Source organism: Geospiza fortis, unplaced genomic scaffold (genome assembly GCF_000277835.1).
Source record: "Geospiza fortis unplaced genomic scaffold, GeoFor_1.0 scaffold54, whole genome shotgun sequence".
Classification (NCBI taxonomy): domain Eukaryota; kingdom Metazoa; phylum Chordata; class Aves; order Passeriformes; family Thraupidae; genus Geospiza; species Geospiza fortis.
Window position 1 is genome coordinate 5,466,546 of NW_005054301.1, and position 13,057 is coordinate 5,479,602.

The following is a 13,057-nucleotide window of genomic DNA, read 5'->3' on the forward strand; positions in this document are numbered from 1 at the left end:
AGAGAATGAGTAATTATTACTCACAATAATGAGTCAGCTGCCAAACAAGATGAAGATTCACCCTCTTTTAATCCTTCCAGTTTCACACTGGGTATTTTTCTGTAAAGTGGCTTTAGCCAAACATAGATACTGGTTTCAGGGCTGGCTGCAAGGGTGAATTCTGCGACGTGCATGATGCAAATTTGGCAAAGAGATCTGATGTGAAACAATGAGACTCAGGGGATATAGAGGGAACCCTTGTAACGCAGTAGCTTTAGCAGTTTCCCGTTCAGATGGGGCTCCTAAACAAATCTGTGTCTGGCTGGCTTTGATACAATGCAGTCTTGCTGGATTGAGAGCTGCAATCTACATCCACACTGTCTCTCAGTTACAGGGGGATTCAGTGTCTCTGGTACCTCAACATCTCCAGGACAGGGCCAGGCAGCCTCAGCCCCACAGCTTTTTGAAATTGGGATGAGAGTTTCCCTGTTTGCTGTATCTCACCAACACTATGGAGTTGCATGCAAGTGTGACTCCCTTTTCTGAGCCCATGGCATTGGAGTTAGCTTGCTAGTGAAAAAGGCCTCCACAGACCCTTTTACTGCCTGAAACCAGCAACCAGTCCATCCCTGTCTGTTCCACTCCCTACTACAGGGTCAGAGCACAGCTGGGGCTCTAGCAGCTGTAAGCCTCATTTCTCTCTGCTTTCCAGCTTAGAGTGGATCTTTGAGAATATCGCATGACACAGGCAGTGATTCTTAGGCAGCAGGTTCTAGTTTCCTCCCAGGTAAAATAACAGCATGAGCCTGGACTGGCTGGGTGCAAGGCTGGCTGGGCCAGGGCTGTACCTGAGTTGGCGAGGGCCAGAGCTTTGAGTGTGACAAACTCCTCCTTTTCCACCTTGAGCTTCTTATAGCGGCGCACCAGCTGTAGGATGGCCAGGTAGAGCTCCAGCAGCCCTGTCAGACGAGAGTGCTCTTCATCCATTATGTAGTCCTCAGCATAGACCAGCTTGTCCTCGTATGGCAGGGAGCGGTACACAATGCCCAGGATGAGAATTTCCATCCAGGCACTCTGCAGAAGGCTCATCTGGTCTCCAAGCGAGAGGTTGGAGAACCCTAACAGGGCAAAAGACAAGCAGGGTCAAATGGGTGTGCAGCAAAGCCTTTAAGAGACTAGGGCCCTTAGTTTCCCTGAGATCCAAACCATGGACTCTTCCCTACTGACTTGCTGCTTTAAAAACACCCCAAACAACACACTAAAGTGACTCTGTAACAATCAGCACGCATGGACCTTACCCTTCTCCTTGCTTCTATGCCCACCCACAGTCTCAAACAGGAATTCTGATGCTCTGATTGCATTTATGGGAGCCCAAGGTTGGTGACAACCTCTTTTCAATGACCACTGCTTCTTTCATAGCTGCAACTCTTTTGTACTACATTGCCTTCCCTCTCTTCCTCAGTAGGTCTGTATTGCAGCCCATTTAGTCTGTTCCAGCTGAAAAATAAGCAGAGAAGAGCTCCAGATGACAGAAAAGAGAACTTCTGATGGGATAGGAGGGAATGACACAGGCCTGAATTACAAGTATACTACAGTCTTATATTTTGGCAAAGATGAGAAAAAGTCCTGCCACAACAAAGCACCAAAATGTGTTCAAAAATTAATACCTCCTCTATTCGTCATCCCACTCTGATTTCCATACCAGCAGCTCTGCCTACAACCCTACCCAGAGCTAAAAATACCTTTGTGGGGACGCTGAAGTACCTAAATCATAGCCAAACCTGGTAGCAATGGAACAAGCCCCTGTGAACTAAATATTCTTGCCAAATACAGAAAGAGCCTGACAGCCCCATAATCCACTTGAGAGAGTGGAGAGGACAAAAAACAGAGGCAATGTCCACCTCAAGGTGGAGAAAAAAAGTGTACGGGAAGGAAAACTGTCTGTTATGCCTTCCATACCTGGTACCCTTGAAGGCCAGACCATGAAAGATCCTGGGAAATGGGCACTCTAACAGTAATTTCAAACAGGAATGTCAAGCACAGTGTGCTGGTTCTCTCTAGGCAGCTTTTGCCCACCATGGACAGACAGAAATTGCACTTTTTTTGGCAGGCCCTTGCTTCCAACAGTTCCTAGGGCTGTGAAAGAATGGGACACCCAGGCATGCCTCAGCTAGAAAGCTGAAGCCTCTGCAGGCAGTTTTCCCCCAAGATGCATATGAAGCCTTGGGGATCACCAAGAGACCTGTGAACTCATGAGCCTCTATGCAGAAGCCTCCCAGCTCCACTGGCTGCGTGAAGGCTCAGCTGGGCTTCTTCATCCCACACCCCACCCTGCTCACAGCTCTTGGCCCCACGTCGCGGCTGGCTTATGTAGACAGCCACCATGATGATCATTTGATTTCTCCTGTTATCAAGTTGGCAATTAACAAAAGAGCTGATGATTGCTATATTGACTGACTGTGGGATCTCTTTTTCTATCTGCACTATCTCAGCTGGGGAAGGGAAGGCAGAAGGGTGGGTTAGTGGTATTTATTTATCTCTACGCCATGTTTTGTGTTTGTGTTGCCAGGGGAAGCAAAGGGTGATAATGGCCTGGCAGCCCTTGGACATCCAATTTCCCTTATCAGGCCACTGAATAGAAAAGAGGCCCCAGGCCACATTAATTAACAGATACCAATCAGCTGTCACGTGCTGTGTGTGCAAGGTCTGAGGGGAGCAGTGGGTGGGAGGGAAGAATCAATAAACCATTGGGGAGGAGTGCCAGAGGGAACAGCTAAAGAGGAGTCCAGGCTACTGGGGAGAAGAGCTGCAAATCCAGCTCCATGACTATGAGAGTGATTCCTGTACAGCACATCCTGTGCTCCACATAGCCCCGATGAATCCCACCTCTTGCTTGGGCTGGGAAGTGGGTGCCTGGTCCTTTACCTCACCCTTCTGCCCCTCATGCCCTGCACTCAGAATTGTGCTGCTCTGGAATGCAGCCCTCCTGACTCAGTCCAAGTGCAGGCTGCTGCAGCTCCAGTGCTGGGGATCCTGTCTCCGCAGCTCTGCCTGCTGCACAAGGAATTGATGAGATTAGCCCTGAGATTAGAGTAAAGTTGCACAGCCACTGTTCCACTCTTTAGAACCTGAGATCTCTCCTTTGGTCATCCGTCTCCTAGCTCTGACCATGGAGATAAGTCTAGCATTTAGGCTGCTGCCTTAAGTCCATTTTCTGGATCAGTCACAAGGCATTTCTGTATCTTCATCCCCACCTGGATTACAAAGGGCATTAGGCCATTACCTCACTGCAGTCTGCCAACAACATTTCTTTAAGATTGGCAAACAGTCACATAGCAGAGTGAGAGGATCCAGGACAAGCATGGCTCGTACTTTTCTGCTACAGAATAAAGTAGAAAAATTGATTTAACTCTAGCAGTAGCCTGCACACACAGCATCTCTATTAACTGCCCTTTCCCGGAGGCTGTTGTGGCAGGTGAGAACAGGAGATACCATATTTTACCCTTTGCCAAGAAGAACAGAAGAGCCAGCTGCAATTGCCTCACCCACCTGGTAAAGCCCCTGGCCAGAAGCGCTCCCAGGTAGGCAACAACTCCAGCTCCAGCAGGCAAGTGGGAAGAGGGAGCCTGGTGTCAAGCCTGGACTTGAAATGTCTGACAGAACTGGGACCTTTTCCTCCAGTGTTCACACATGTGGAGTGCAAGGGCTAAAGAACTGTCCCTGAATCACTGAAGTAAAGGGGAAACCATATAACTCTCTTCATGCTGTAAGAGTTGAGATCAGGGAAAGTAAATTTTAAATTCACCTGGCCAAAATCATAGGCTTGCTATTTATTATAGGATTGTAACACTGGGGAACCTCTAGTTATGAAATTATCTGTCATCTTACAGCTCCCAGGAATTGCTAGAACACACCTGCTTTGCATTCTTGAGCTGTTGATGGCTCAGCATCCACAAAATGCCCTTCGTGATCTGTTTCATGCTGCTTTTCTCAAGTCTGACCCTGAAAGGTGCCTAATCCACCACTATCCCAAAAAGAGAGCCCCTGGCTCTAGCACAGGTCTGCATGCATGTTTTCCTCCTTCCCAGGTGCACGGTGAGAAAAGCTGCTTTATTTGCAACAGCTGATGTGACATTCAGGTTGGGGAGTTTTTTTTAATTTCAATTTTTTTTTTTTATTATTATTTCAGTGGTTTGGCAGTGGCAGCTCCCAGAATTAAAAAAAAAAATCACATAATTTGTGGCAAGTGGAGTTCATAATCTGTTAATTTATTATCATTTCTGTCATCCTGGAGGGCCATTAGCAGAGGTAATAAAAGGAGATGTAATTATAGGATCTGAGGCCACTCCAGACACAGCTGCTGTCACTCCACTAGCCATATTTCATTCTGTGCTAGTACTAATGTCTTCCTGGTGAGAACAGCACAACAGCTACCCTGGGAGAGCCTTCATCGTCACCCCTCCAGAGAAGTCCTGTCACCCTGCATCAAAGCAAGAAGAAAAGGAGGATGTTGTTCCAAGACAATTTCCACGGGGGGAGAGTGAATAGTGGGGAGGGGGCCTCATACAGAAGGGAACAACTCCACCTTGGCTAAGTGTGGCTTTTGAGCTCATGGCTAATAAGGCTATTGAGCTAATAACATTTAAATACGATTAAACATGTTTTATTGTTATCATAGGAAAATGTGTTTAAGTTTTACTGATTTTATTTGCTAATACTGTGGGATGGAAGTTTGTGTTGACACCTGGGAACCTTCAGGGCTGGTATGACTTTAATGTCACATCTTTCTTTACTAATTCCAGCGTGAATACAAGGCAGGAATGTGTGACTTTTTCTCCTTTCTCCATTCTTCTCTGATGAATAGTTTATGCACAAAGGAAGCAATGTAATGTTTTACTCAAAATTTTTGGAAGGCAGAAATACAGGGCATAGATAATTTAGACACCTGGCAGACTCCTGGCCCTGCCCTGCTCTGCCCCCTTGCTGCATAACTCAGTATGCTTCATACTTGTTGCAGAACTACAGAGTTTTTGTTCCATTATTATGAACTGTCTTTTTTATCTTTTTTTCTCAGTACTGCTCTCTTATGTAACAATTCTTGAGCTCTCGCCTGTGCACAGTCCTGTTATAAAATACTCCTGCTGGTCTGCACTGTGCCAGGCTGATTGCTGTGGCTGTTACTGTGTTGTAGGGCCTTTGATAGGAGAGGAAAATACACAGAGAAATTTGAGATGATGGCTGGTATGTCCTGATTTCAGAAAGGAGAGGAAGAGCACCTTTCACAGTGCAGGAGCAATCTCTACTATACTCCAGTTCTGGGACAGTATAGCCAGGATGGAAAAAATTGTCGGAATTCAGCTCTTCCCACAGCCACAAGGCAGGGAACCACAGTAGGGCACACTGTGTGAACAGATATAGCCAAGGTTAGAGGGATGTACAACAGCACCTCACTGGACAGCCACAGCAGCTAATTGCATTGCATTAAAACCATCCCTGTTAACACGCCAGGTATTGGGTTAGTAGAGCAATCCAGGCTGAGTTCTCTAATCACCACTGTAACCCCACTTGTGATGAATCAGCCCCAGATGGATTCCAGCACTAGCGATGGTTATAATCCCTTCAGATATGGCAGATCTCATGTAAGAAGGGCATCACCAAGATTAACCTCTTCTCAGAAATACTGTCCTGAAAATGTTTCTTCAGACTTCAGAGTCCCATCTCATAACAATCCATATTCCATATAGCCCATAAAACCATTAACTCTGGGGTCCCAGGAGAAACACATTACAGAAAAAGAGAAGCAGCTGCCAAAAAGCCAAGTGAGAAGCAACAGAAAGAAATAAAATACATGGGAAAACTAAACTGTCTGATCACATATGTTAAAATGCTTCGTCAAAAGAAAAAAGAAGAAAGCCAAGAAGCGAAACAAAACAACACAGACCAATGCAGTGGAAGACATAGTGAGCATGCAGTAAATCCTGTGATCCTGTATCAAAGCCTCATATAGTCTCCTGACAAAAGGAAGGGGAACAGAAGGCAGGAGATAACTGAAGCAAGCTGTTTATAAACAGCTTTAGTGAGGTGTTCATAGTGAATTTCTGAAGCAATCTTTGGAAAGCAGCCTTGTAAATTCCAAGGATATCCTCTAAGTTCCCTGGCTAGCCTTCTCCACACACAAATCCAACCTATCTGTTTCTGGTGTGGCTGGAGAGAGACTAGAGAGAGGGGAGTATTTTCCCTTCCGAATACAAATCTGGGAAGAACCCGTAAGTCAACACTGAGGACCGTATCTGCTCCTTCAGCCTTGGTCCACCCTACCTGCAGGTGTGGGACACTTGCTATGTCACTCAGTCACACAGACACACACTGCATATAGTCAGTGAGCCTTCCAAGGCCAGTCACACTGCCAAGAAGTTGTCCTCATTATTTGTCAACAAAAAAGCTTTGAGATTCACTGGCAATAGCACATCGTCCATCACAATGGGATTTGTTCTGTCACGAATCCATTAGGACAAGATTTCCTGAGTCTGGACAAGAATGCCCACTGCTGAGAAAGTGTGTATCTGCCTTGTTATTAGCAGTAAATCCAGTCACTGCCATAGTATTTATTCAGCTATGAGCACAACCGACCTAGGTCATGTTGATGTAGTGCAAAACCACGCAAGTCCACCATACCATCCGTAAGGCTGTCCCCCAAGTGCTTCCACTGGGCCACTAAATGTGACAGAGAACTTCATTGTATCATATCAAAGCCTTCTGCATACACACATGTACAGTGATCAATTTATGCACCTCCATCATAGGCTGCACTGGAATTTGTTACCAATGAGAGCCCATCACTAGCAGTATTTTCCACCCATCCAACAGTACTTTCCACCCATCACTATAGGAAAAAGTCCTTGTTGAGACCAAAATGGATAGGCACGTAGATAAATAATAGCTCCCTTGCTGTTCATGCTTACACCCTTGTAATTCCCCATTTACCTGGGATGTGCTTTGCCCAGCCAATGATCACCACCAGTTCCCTGTCTGCCAGGTCACAGAGGGTTGTCAGGGCTTTGATGTCACTCTCTGGCATGGTTGGATCAGGCATGGCATAAATCTTCTCTGGCTCAGCCACCAGCAAGTGGGAGACGATCTTAGTCACTGCACATTTCAAAGGAGAAGTTGTTGTATCTCTTGTGACACAAGGTGAACCCTCCTGGGATAAGATATGACTATAGAGCCCCCAGGACCTCAGTAATGGTTTTGATCACAACAGAAAACCACACTGCAACTACACAAGCTGTAGTGATCTGCCTATGACAAACCAGCTCTGCGCAGGGATGACAAAAGCAGGGAGCTGCTTTAATGTTGTCATTGTCTCAGGCAGGTCCACTGAGGGGAGAAGGAGGTATAAACAAAAAGTTGGTAGGATGTGGAAAAGTTTAAAGAGCTATGGGTAGTATTGAAGACAGTAATCAGAATGGGACTGGTTTTGTTAACATTGCTTGGGTAAAGGAAAAGATCAGAATATCACTAAATGGATTTACATAATCTCCTAGGAAAGGTCTGGTATTTAACCTTAGGTACAATGAATACAGTACCTGAGCTGTACCTAGGCCTGTATAGTTACCTCTACAATACAATCATAAGAAAAAATTCCAGTACTGTTGACTGATACAGGAATTGGAAGTGACAATTGCTACGCCGTACTTTTGGGAGACCAGTGAGAAGAAATATACTGGCAGCTCAGAGGACCACAATTCAAGATCAATACATACATGGCTTTTTAGCTGGGGGAGGGATCTGTAAGCTCAGGTAAGTGCTGCTCTCAGAATCCAGTCTCCTTTTGTACTTCTGACGGCCTCCACGGACGCGATCCAGACGAACACCTGCAGGTAAAACCAAAAAGTCCTCATGATTCCTTAGTGCCTTACAGAACCTTGACATGCAAATACTAAAATTTGCTGAGATGTTCCCCACACTCCAGGGAGCTTCCCTCTCCCTTGAGGGAAGATCTCAGAAATCTCACTTGAGATCTCAGCTGAGCCCATAAATCTCAATACCAGCTAGACTGCCTCCAGCTCTAAGCATGCTGCTCTGAGCTTTACTTTTATTCAAAACATTAATGAACACAGAAATTAACCCATTCAAACTCTTGAATCACTATAAATCTGATGGGAAAATTAAAAGCTTCAGAACTCAATGCCCTCTACATGATCCTGCTTTTAAAAAGAAAGACTTTAAATGTCAATCAAGCCAGCAGTTATAAAAATAGCTTTTAGATTGTTCTTAAAAATGAGAAGTTAAGTGTTCTGTGACCTCTCACTGTTTATATTTGAAAAAAGTGACCTATAGCAAACAGATAATGAACTATGAATTCCACAAAGATGTTTCAGCCTTGATCAAGTAAGGCAACTGTAATAAAAGTAGAATCCAAATAAATAGAAACAACCTTGACTACAATAAAGCAATGATAAAGACGAAGTAGGGAGACACTGAAGAATTTGTTGCCACTCTTTCAAAGTACAGTGAAAAAACTCCCAGTGACTGGGAAATACCAGTGATTGTCACCATGCAAAAAACCATAGCATCATCAACAGACCAGGAACAGCAACTAAGTTGTCACGTTAGTACAAAATATGATGTTAAAAAGAAACGGTGAAAAAAACCCTACAGGTATTTGTGCAGTTGTCTGTTTTTTTCTGAGCAGCCATATGGACTCTGATAGTCAGTCTGTGAAATTGGGGTAACTCAGTCTTGCTGGTACAAACAACTTTGGGAAAAAAAAATCTTTCCAGGTAAATGTAGGAGCATTTGATTAGAATAAAATTTTGAATTTACACTATACAAGTACTTCCTTAGAAACACACAGGAGTTTACCGAGTCTGATCATGGGAACCAATTATGTTATACACTTACTAATCACATTAAGTCATTAATATTTTGCAATCATACCGCTACATAAGCACAAACAACTAAAAGCAAACACTCCACATCAGTTTTGAAGTGACACTTTTTTAACAACCAATACACCTGAAAAGATCTGCAGTCGGCTAGCAAATATTCTACCTTAGAAGGAGGCATGTCTGTCACACTGCCTTTCAATGCCATGTTTGCTTACTCTGTCAGGGAAAAGATAAAGCTTTTACTGTGATGCTCACACCAGCCACACCTGCACCACCTGAAACCACTACTTGCAACAACGTCTAGATCCTGATACTCTTCCTGGCTAGAGCACCAAAACCATTTCACTACCAATTGCCCCCTAAGCAACAAGAATACCAGGCCAGCAACATTCAGTCCAGCAGCAGGATCTCACAGTGAGCAGGAGAAGCAGGAAGGAGCAGGTGTAGAGCTCTGCACAGCAAGGGAGCTGCTGCTGTGGGTGGCTGCCATGGGAGGACAGCAGGTGTTGAAGAAGATGGAGAGAAAGGTGTGAAGCTGATGTAGGTGAACTCAGGTCACACCGAGTAATTTCTTTCCCCTGTCCCATTTTCTATTTCTTACTCTGTACAGAGAATTTACGGACATCCCTAAGTACCGCCCTTCTCTTCTGTTACATGGTATTGTTTCTGAAAATCATGCCTATTGCTTCTTTTACTTCCATTTCCCATGGCAGATAGCCTGTGGGCAAGACTCCTTCCTGGGAGGCCAAACACACTTCAGAGAGCAATTTCAGAAAGGACAGCCAGGGAATCCCAAACCTGAGGTTATCTAGGGAGATCCCTAAGGAACAGCAGTAATAAAATCCTGGACAAAGCAGGAAATTTTCACTTTCATCCATGATTTCTTTCCCTCTATAAACGTGCCCTGGTTTCTTAAGAAATAAGACTCTATTCCATGCTTTGCTGAATGAATGACAGCTACCTATAAGCCAGGAGACAAGGGAGGGACACAAATTTCTGTAACTGCCAGTAAACCATACAACCAGGTATGAAAAATAAAAGAACCAGGAATACACTGTTGGAAGATTATAGAGGAACAGGCTGCCAAGATTCAGGACTGAATCACATCTTCCCAGGACCCTCCCAGATAAGGATCATAGCTGGGTGCATTCCCTCACACTAGTGGTCAGGGGGAGGGAAAGAGGGAGATGCCATTCTCGGCTGGCAGAAACCAACACACAGCCCTCCAGGATGCTTTTGCTGTGCAGTTTGCTAAGCAGCGGGAGGGGGAACTAGGAGGAGTAGAGAGGAAATGGGGGAAGGAGCCTGTTTCCTCCTCCCAAGGAGAATGCCATCCTCCAGTGCTTGGCAGAGGGATGGCTGCACAGGTTGCAGCAGTATTAGGGACCCTCAATCAGATTATAAGGACACAAGGGACTTAAGTGCATTAAAAAAAGATAAGAAAGACGCAGAGAGATTTACCCTCCATCCCTCCTTCCCCCACTGAGCAGATAGAGGTCTGTTTGCCCAAGGACTTCAGCTTGTTAATTTTGAACAACTGTTTGTCCTCCTCTTGTTCCCCTTCCCTTGTGACACTCCTTGAGGCAAACATTTTCAATCAGCACTTTCAGAGCCACAATTCTAGCCTGTCATCATAGCTCCAACGGCAGAGCTGGTGAACAGGCTGAGCCCCACACAGCACATGCCAGGCCCAGCTGCTGAGTGAAGTGACTACAGGTTCTGTAGTCTACAGTGACAGGTACTACAGTAAACAAAAGCATTTCAACCCTCCAACTCCCTGAATGCGACACTCCAGACATAAGCATCATGGTAAAATCCTTTTCCTAAAGGTCTGACAGTCTAATGGGTCATATCTAGATGGAAGGAAAGGGCATGGCCAAAAATCAGTGCCTGTGGTATCTAGGTACTCAGGTTAATGCCTGCTGCTCTGCTTGATTTCCTCTGTGGCTGATTTTAAGACAGGCAGGCTGTTACAGGGCAGCTCTGAGAGGGACACTAAAGGACAGACATTAACATGGAGTGGGGAGGTGTGGTGGGTGAGCTCAGAGAAGCAGCATGAAGGAAAACACTAAGCAGAGAAGAAATGGAGGGGAATGTAAGCTGGGATATGAATGGAAGTGAGAGAATGTAAGGAAAAGGAAGATGAAAGAGAGAGGGCTGGAGCAAAGCTGAGGGGCATGTACACTGTAATCACAAGGGCAGGTTAAACACCACATGTGCAGCTACCTGAGTGTTAACTGCAAGGTGCAGCAGCTGCACAAGAAATGCAGCTGTCCATACTGAAGACTTAGGATTTGGTACTGCAGCCTCACAACAAGACAGCAGCAAAATAAAGCTCCTGCACAAACCCTATGCTCACATCAATCACAACTGGCCAGTTCAAAGGAGAGAAGACACTCACCCTACAAAAATGTCACTGCCACAGGCACTCCTGGACCCACCATTTGTGTCAGCAAGGAGTTGAGATCAACAGTATAGGACAAAGTTTGGAAAGCACCACCCCTTGATAACTTATCTTGGCAGTTCCTTCAAATCAAGGCTATCTATTCTGGAAACATGCCCTATCCTCCCATTCCCCTGTATGGCAATAAACTGCTGCTGTTCATACAATTTTGTTACCTTTTGAGAGATGCTGCATAAAAGTCCTCCTCATCTGACCTAGCTATGGAGCTGACCCTGGTGTACACACCAGGGATTGAGTTCCAGCTCCCCCACAGCTTGTTCTCAGCTCCCCTGCCTGCCCAAGCCCCTCTGACCTTGCAGGGAGGAGGGCAGGGCCAGGACTTGTGCAGGACTTCTCAGCTCAGCATCCTGCCTGGGCAGAGATGTCAGTTTTCTAAGTGTCCTGTGGGTGCCACTCGTGTTCCAAGCACTCTGGCAGAGAGGTCTGTGCCAGCACCAAGCCTCTGCAGTGGGAGAGCTGATCTGCTGATCATTCAGCTCCCTGCACTTCTCTGACGTGCCCCTTGGAGAGACGTCTGCCCGACAACTTTGGGATCAGATGTCCCCTTACCGACTTGATAACATCAGGCCTTGGGGTTTTTTTCTTAATGGAAGTAAAATAATTCCATCTTTTTTTAAAAGCTGGACCCAGGCCGAGACTGTCGGAAGTAAAAATAGCCAAGTAGGCAGAGGCGACAGCACACAGAGTCAGGTTTAGTTTCTCTTTTATTTTCTGGGCACTAAAAATACCCTTAAAAGCTCTGTGAAGCTAAGCCCTGGCCAGTGGGAAATGCAGTCAAGGCCCAATATCAGCTGTCGTGTCAAATTACCAGCCTCACCTCACTTTCCATCGAGTCCTATCACATGGCCATGGATTGATAGGAATAGAAAGATCTATCTTGCCAAAAGAGCTAACAGAGGAGCCAAGCTACAGGGCTTGCATGGTACAGTATGTGTCTAGACCAAGAAGGACACAACCAAAGGGAGCACAGGTCAAGTGCTGGCCAGGAAGCAAAAGGGCATGCTCAGATTTTGCCGAGCTTCCCTGACACACTAGCCAGGTTCTGTGTCCACTGCCCACCTAATCCTTGAGCTGCAGTTTCCACACTGCTCTCCCAGGGTCTGAGCTGGGGTGGTGCTCTGTAGCTAGCAGAGCACCTGTCTCCAGGAGCTGCAGTCTAAAGTGCATGGGTTGGTACTGGTCAAGGAAGCCAGTATAGGCTAAAAGCAGAGAAGAAAGGAAGGGAGAAGTTGTATCCAGTGTCTCCTACAAAATTTCCCTCTTCCTTTCTGCTCAGAACTTCAAGAGACAACAGCATGTGGTAATGGGATGAGTGAGCCAGGAGAAAGCCTCTCAAGAAAACAGAAAGCAGAGGTGACCATTAAAAGTCAGGTCTGCCAAGATGGAGAAAGAAATAGACTACAGGGAAAAGCATCTCTGCCTAACAGGAATGGAGAGGTTGCAAACTGACTAGGCTCTCTTCTGTGACTCAGATTCCAGCTTGGGAATGAGAAAAGATCCCTTTATACTATTAGGCTCTAACATTGTGGCAAAAAGAGGCCAGCCCCTAGAGAGTCTTTTGGTAGGTGACTGATGTGATTACCCAACTCATCTGAAATACAGGAAAGCAACTTGAGGGTCACAAATCAGCACCACCAGAAGAATCTAGTGACTAGCCTGATGCAGGTGACCAAACCTGGAAATTGCACTTGGAAAGAGAGGTTGAAGAACTATCCTGGAGAAG

The 13,057-nt window shown here is 45.7% G+C and overlaps 1 protein-coding gene across 1 annotated transcript in view; it reads right to left on the minus strand.

Annotated features, from left to right (window-relative positions):
* ESRRB (estrogen related receptor beta) overlaps positions 1-13,057 on the minus strand; it is a 95,812-nt gene that overhangs the window by 5,594 nt on the left and 77,161 nt on the right. Inside the window, exons 4-6 of the mRNA XM_031065866.1 lie at positions 7,743-7,853; positions 6,964-7,125; positions 828-1,097 (exon numbers count right to left, since the gene is read on the minus strand). Coding sequence (XP_030921726.1) covers positions 828-1,097; positions 6,964-7,125; positions 7,743-7,853 — 543 coding nt within the window. The remainder of the gene's footprint in view (positions 1-827; positions 1,098-6,963; positions 7,126-7,742; positions 7,854-13,057) is intronic.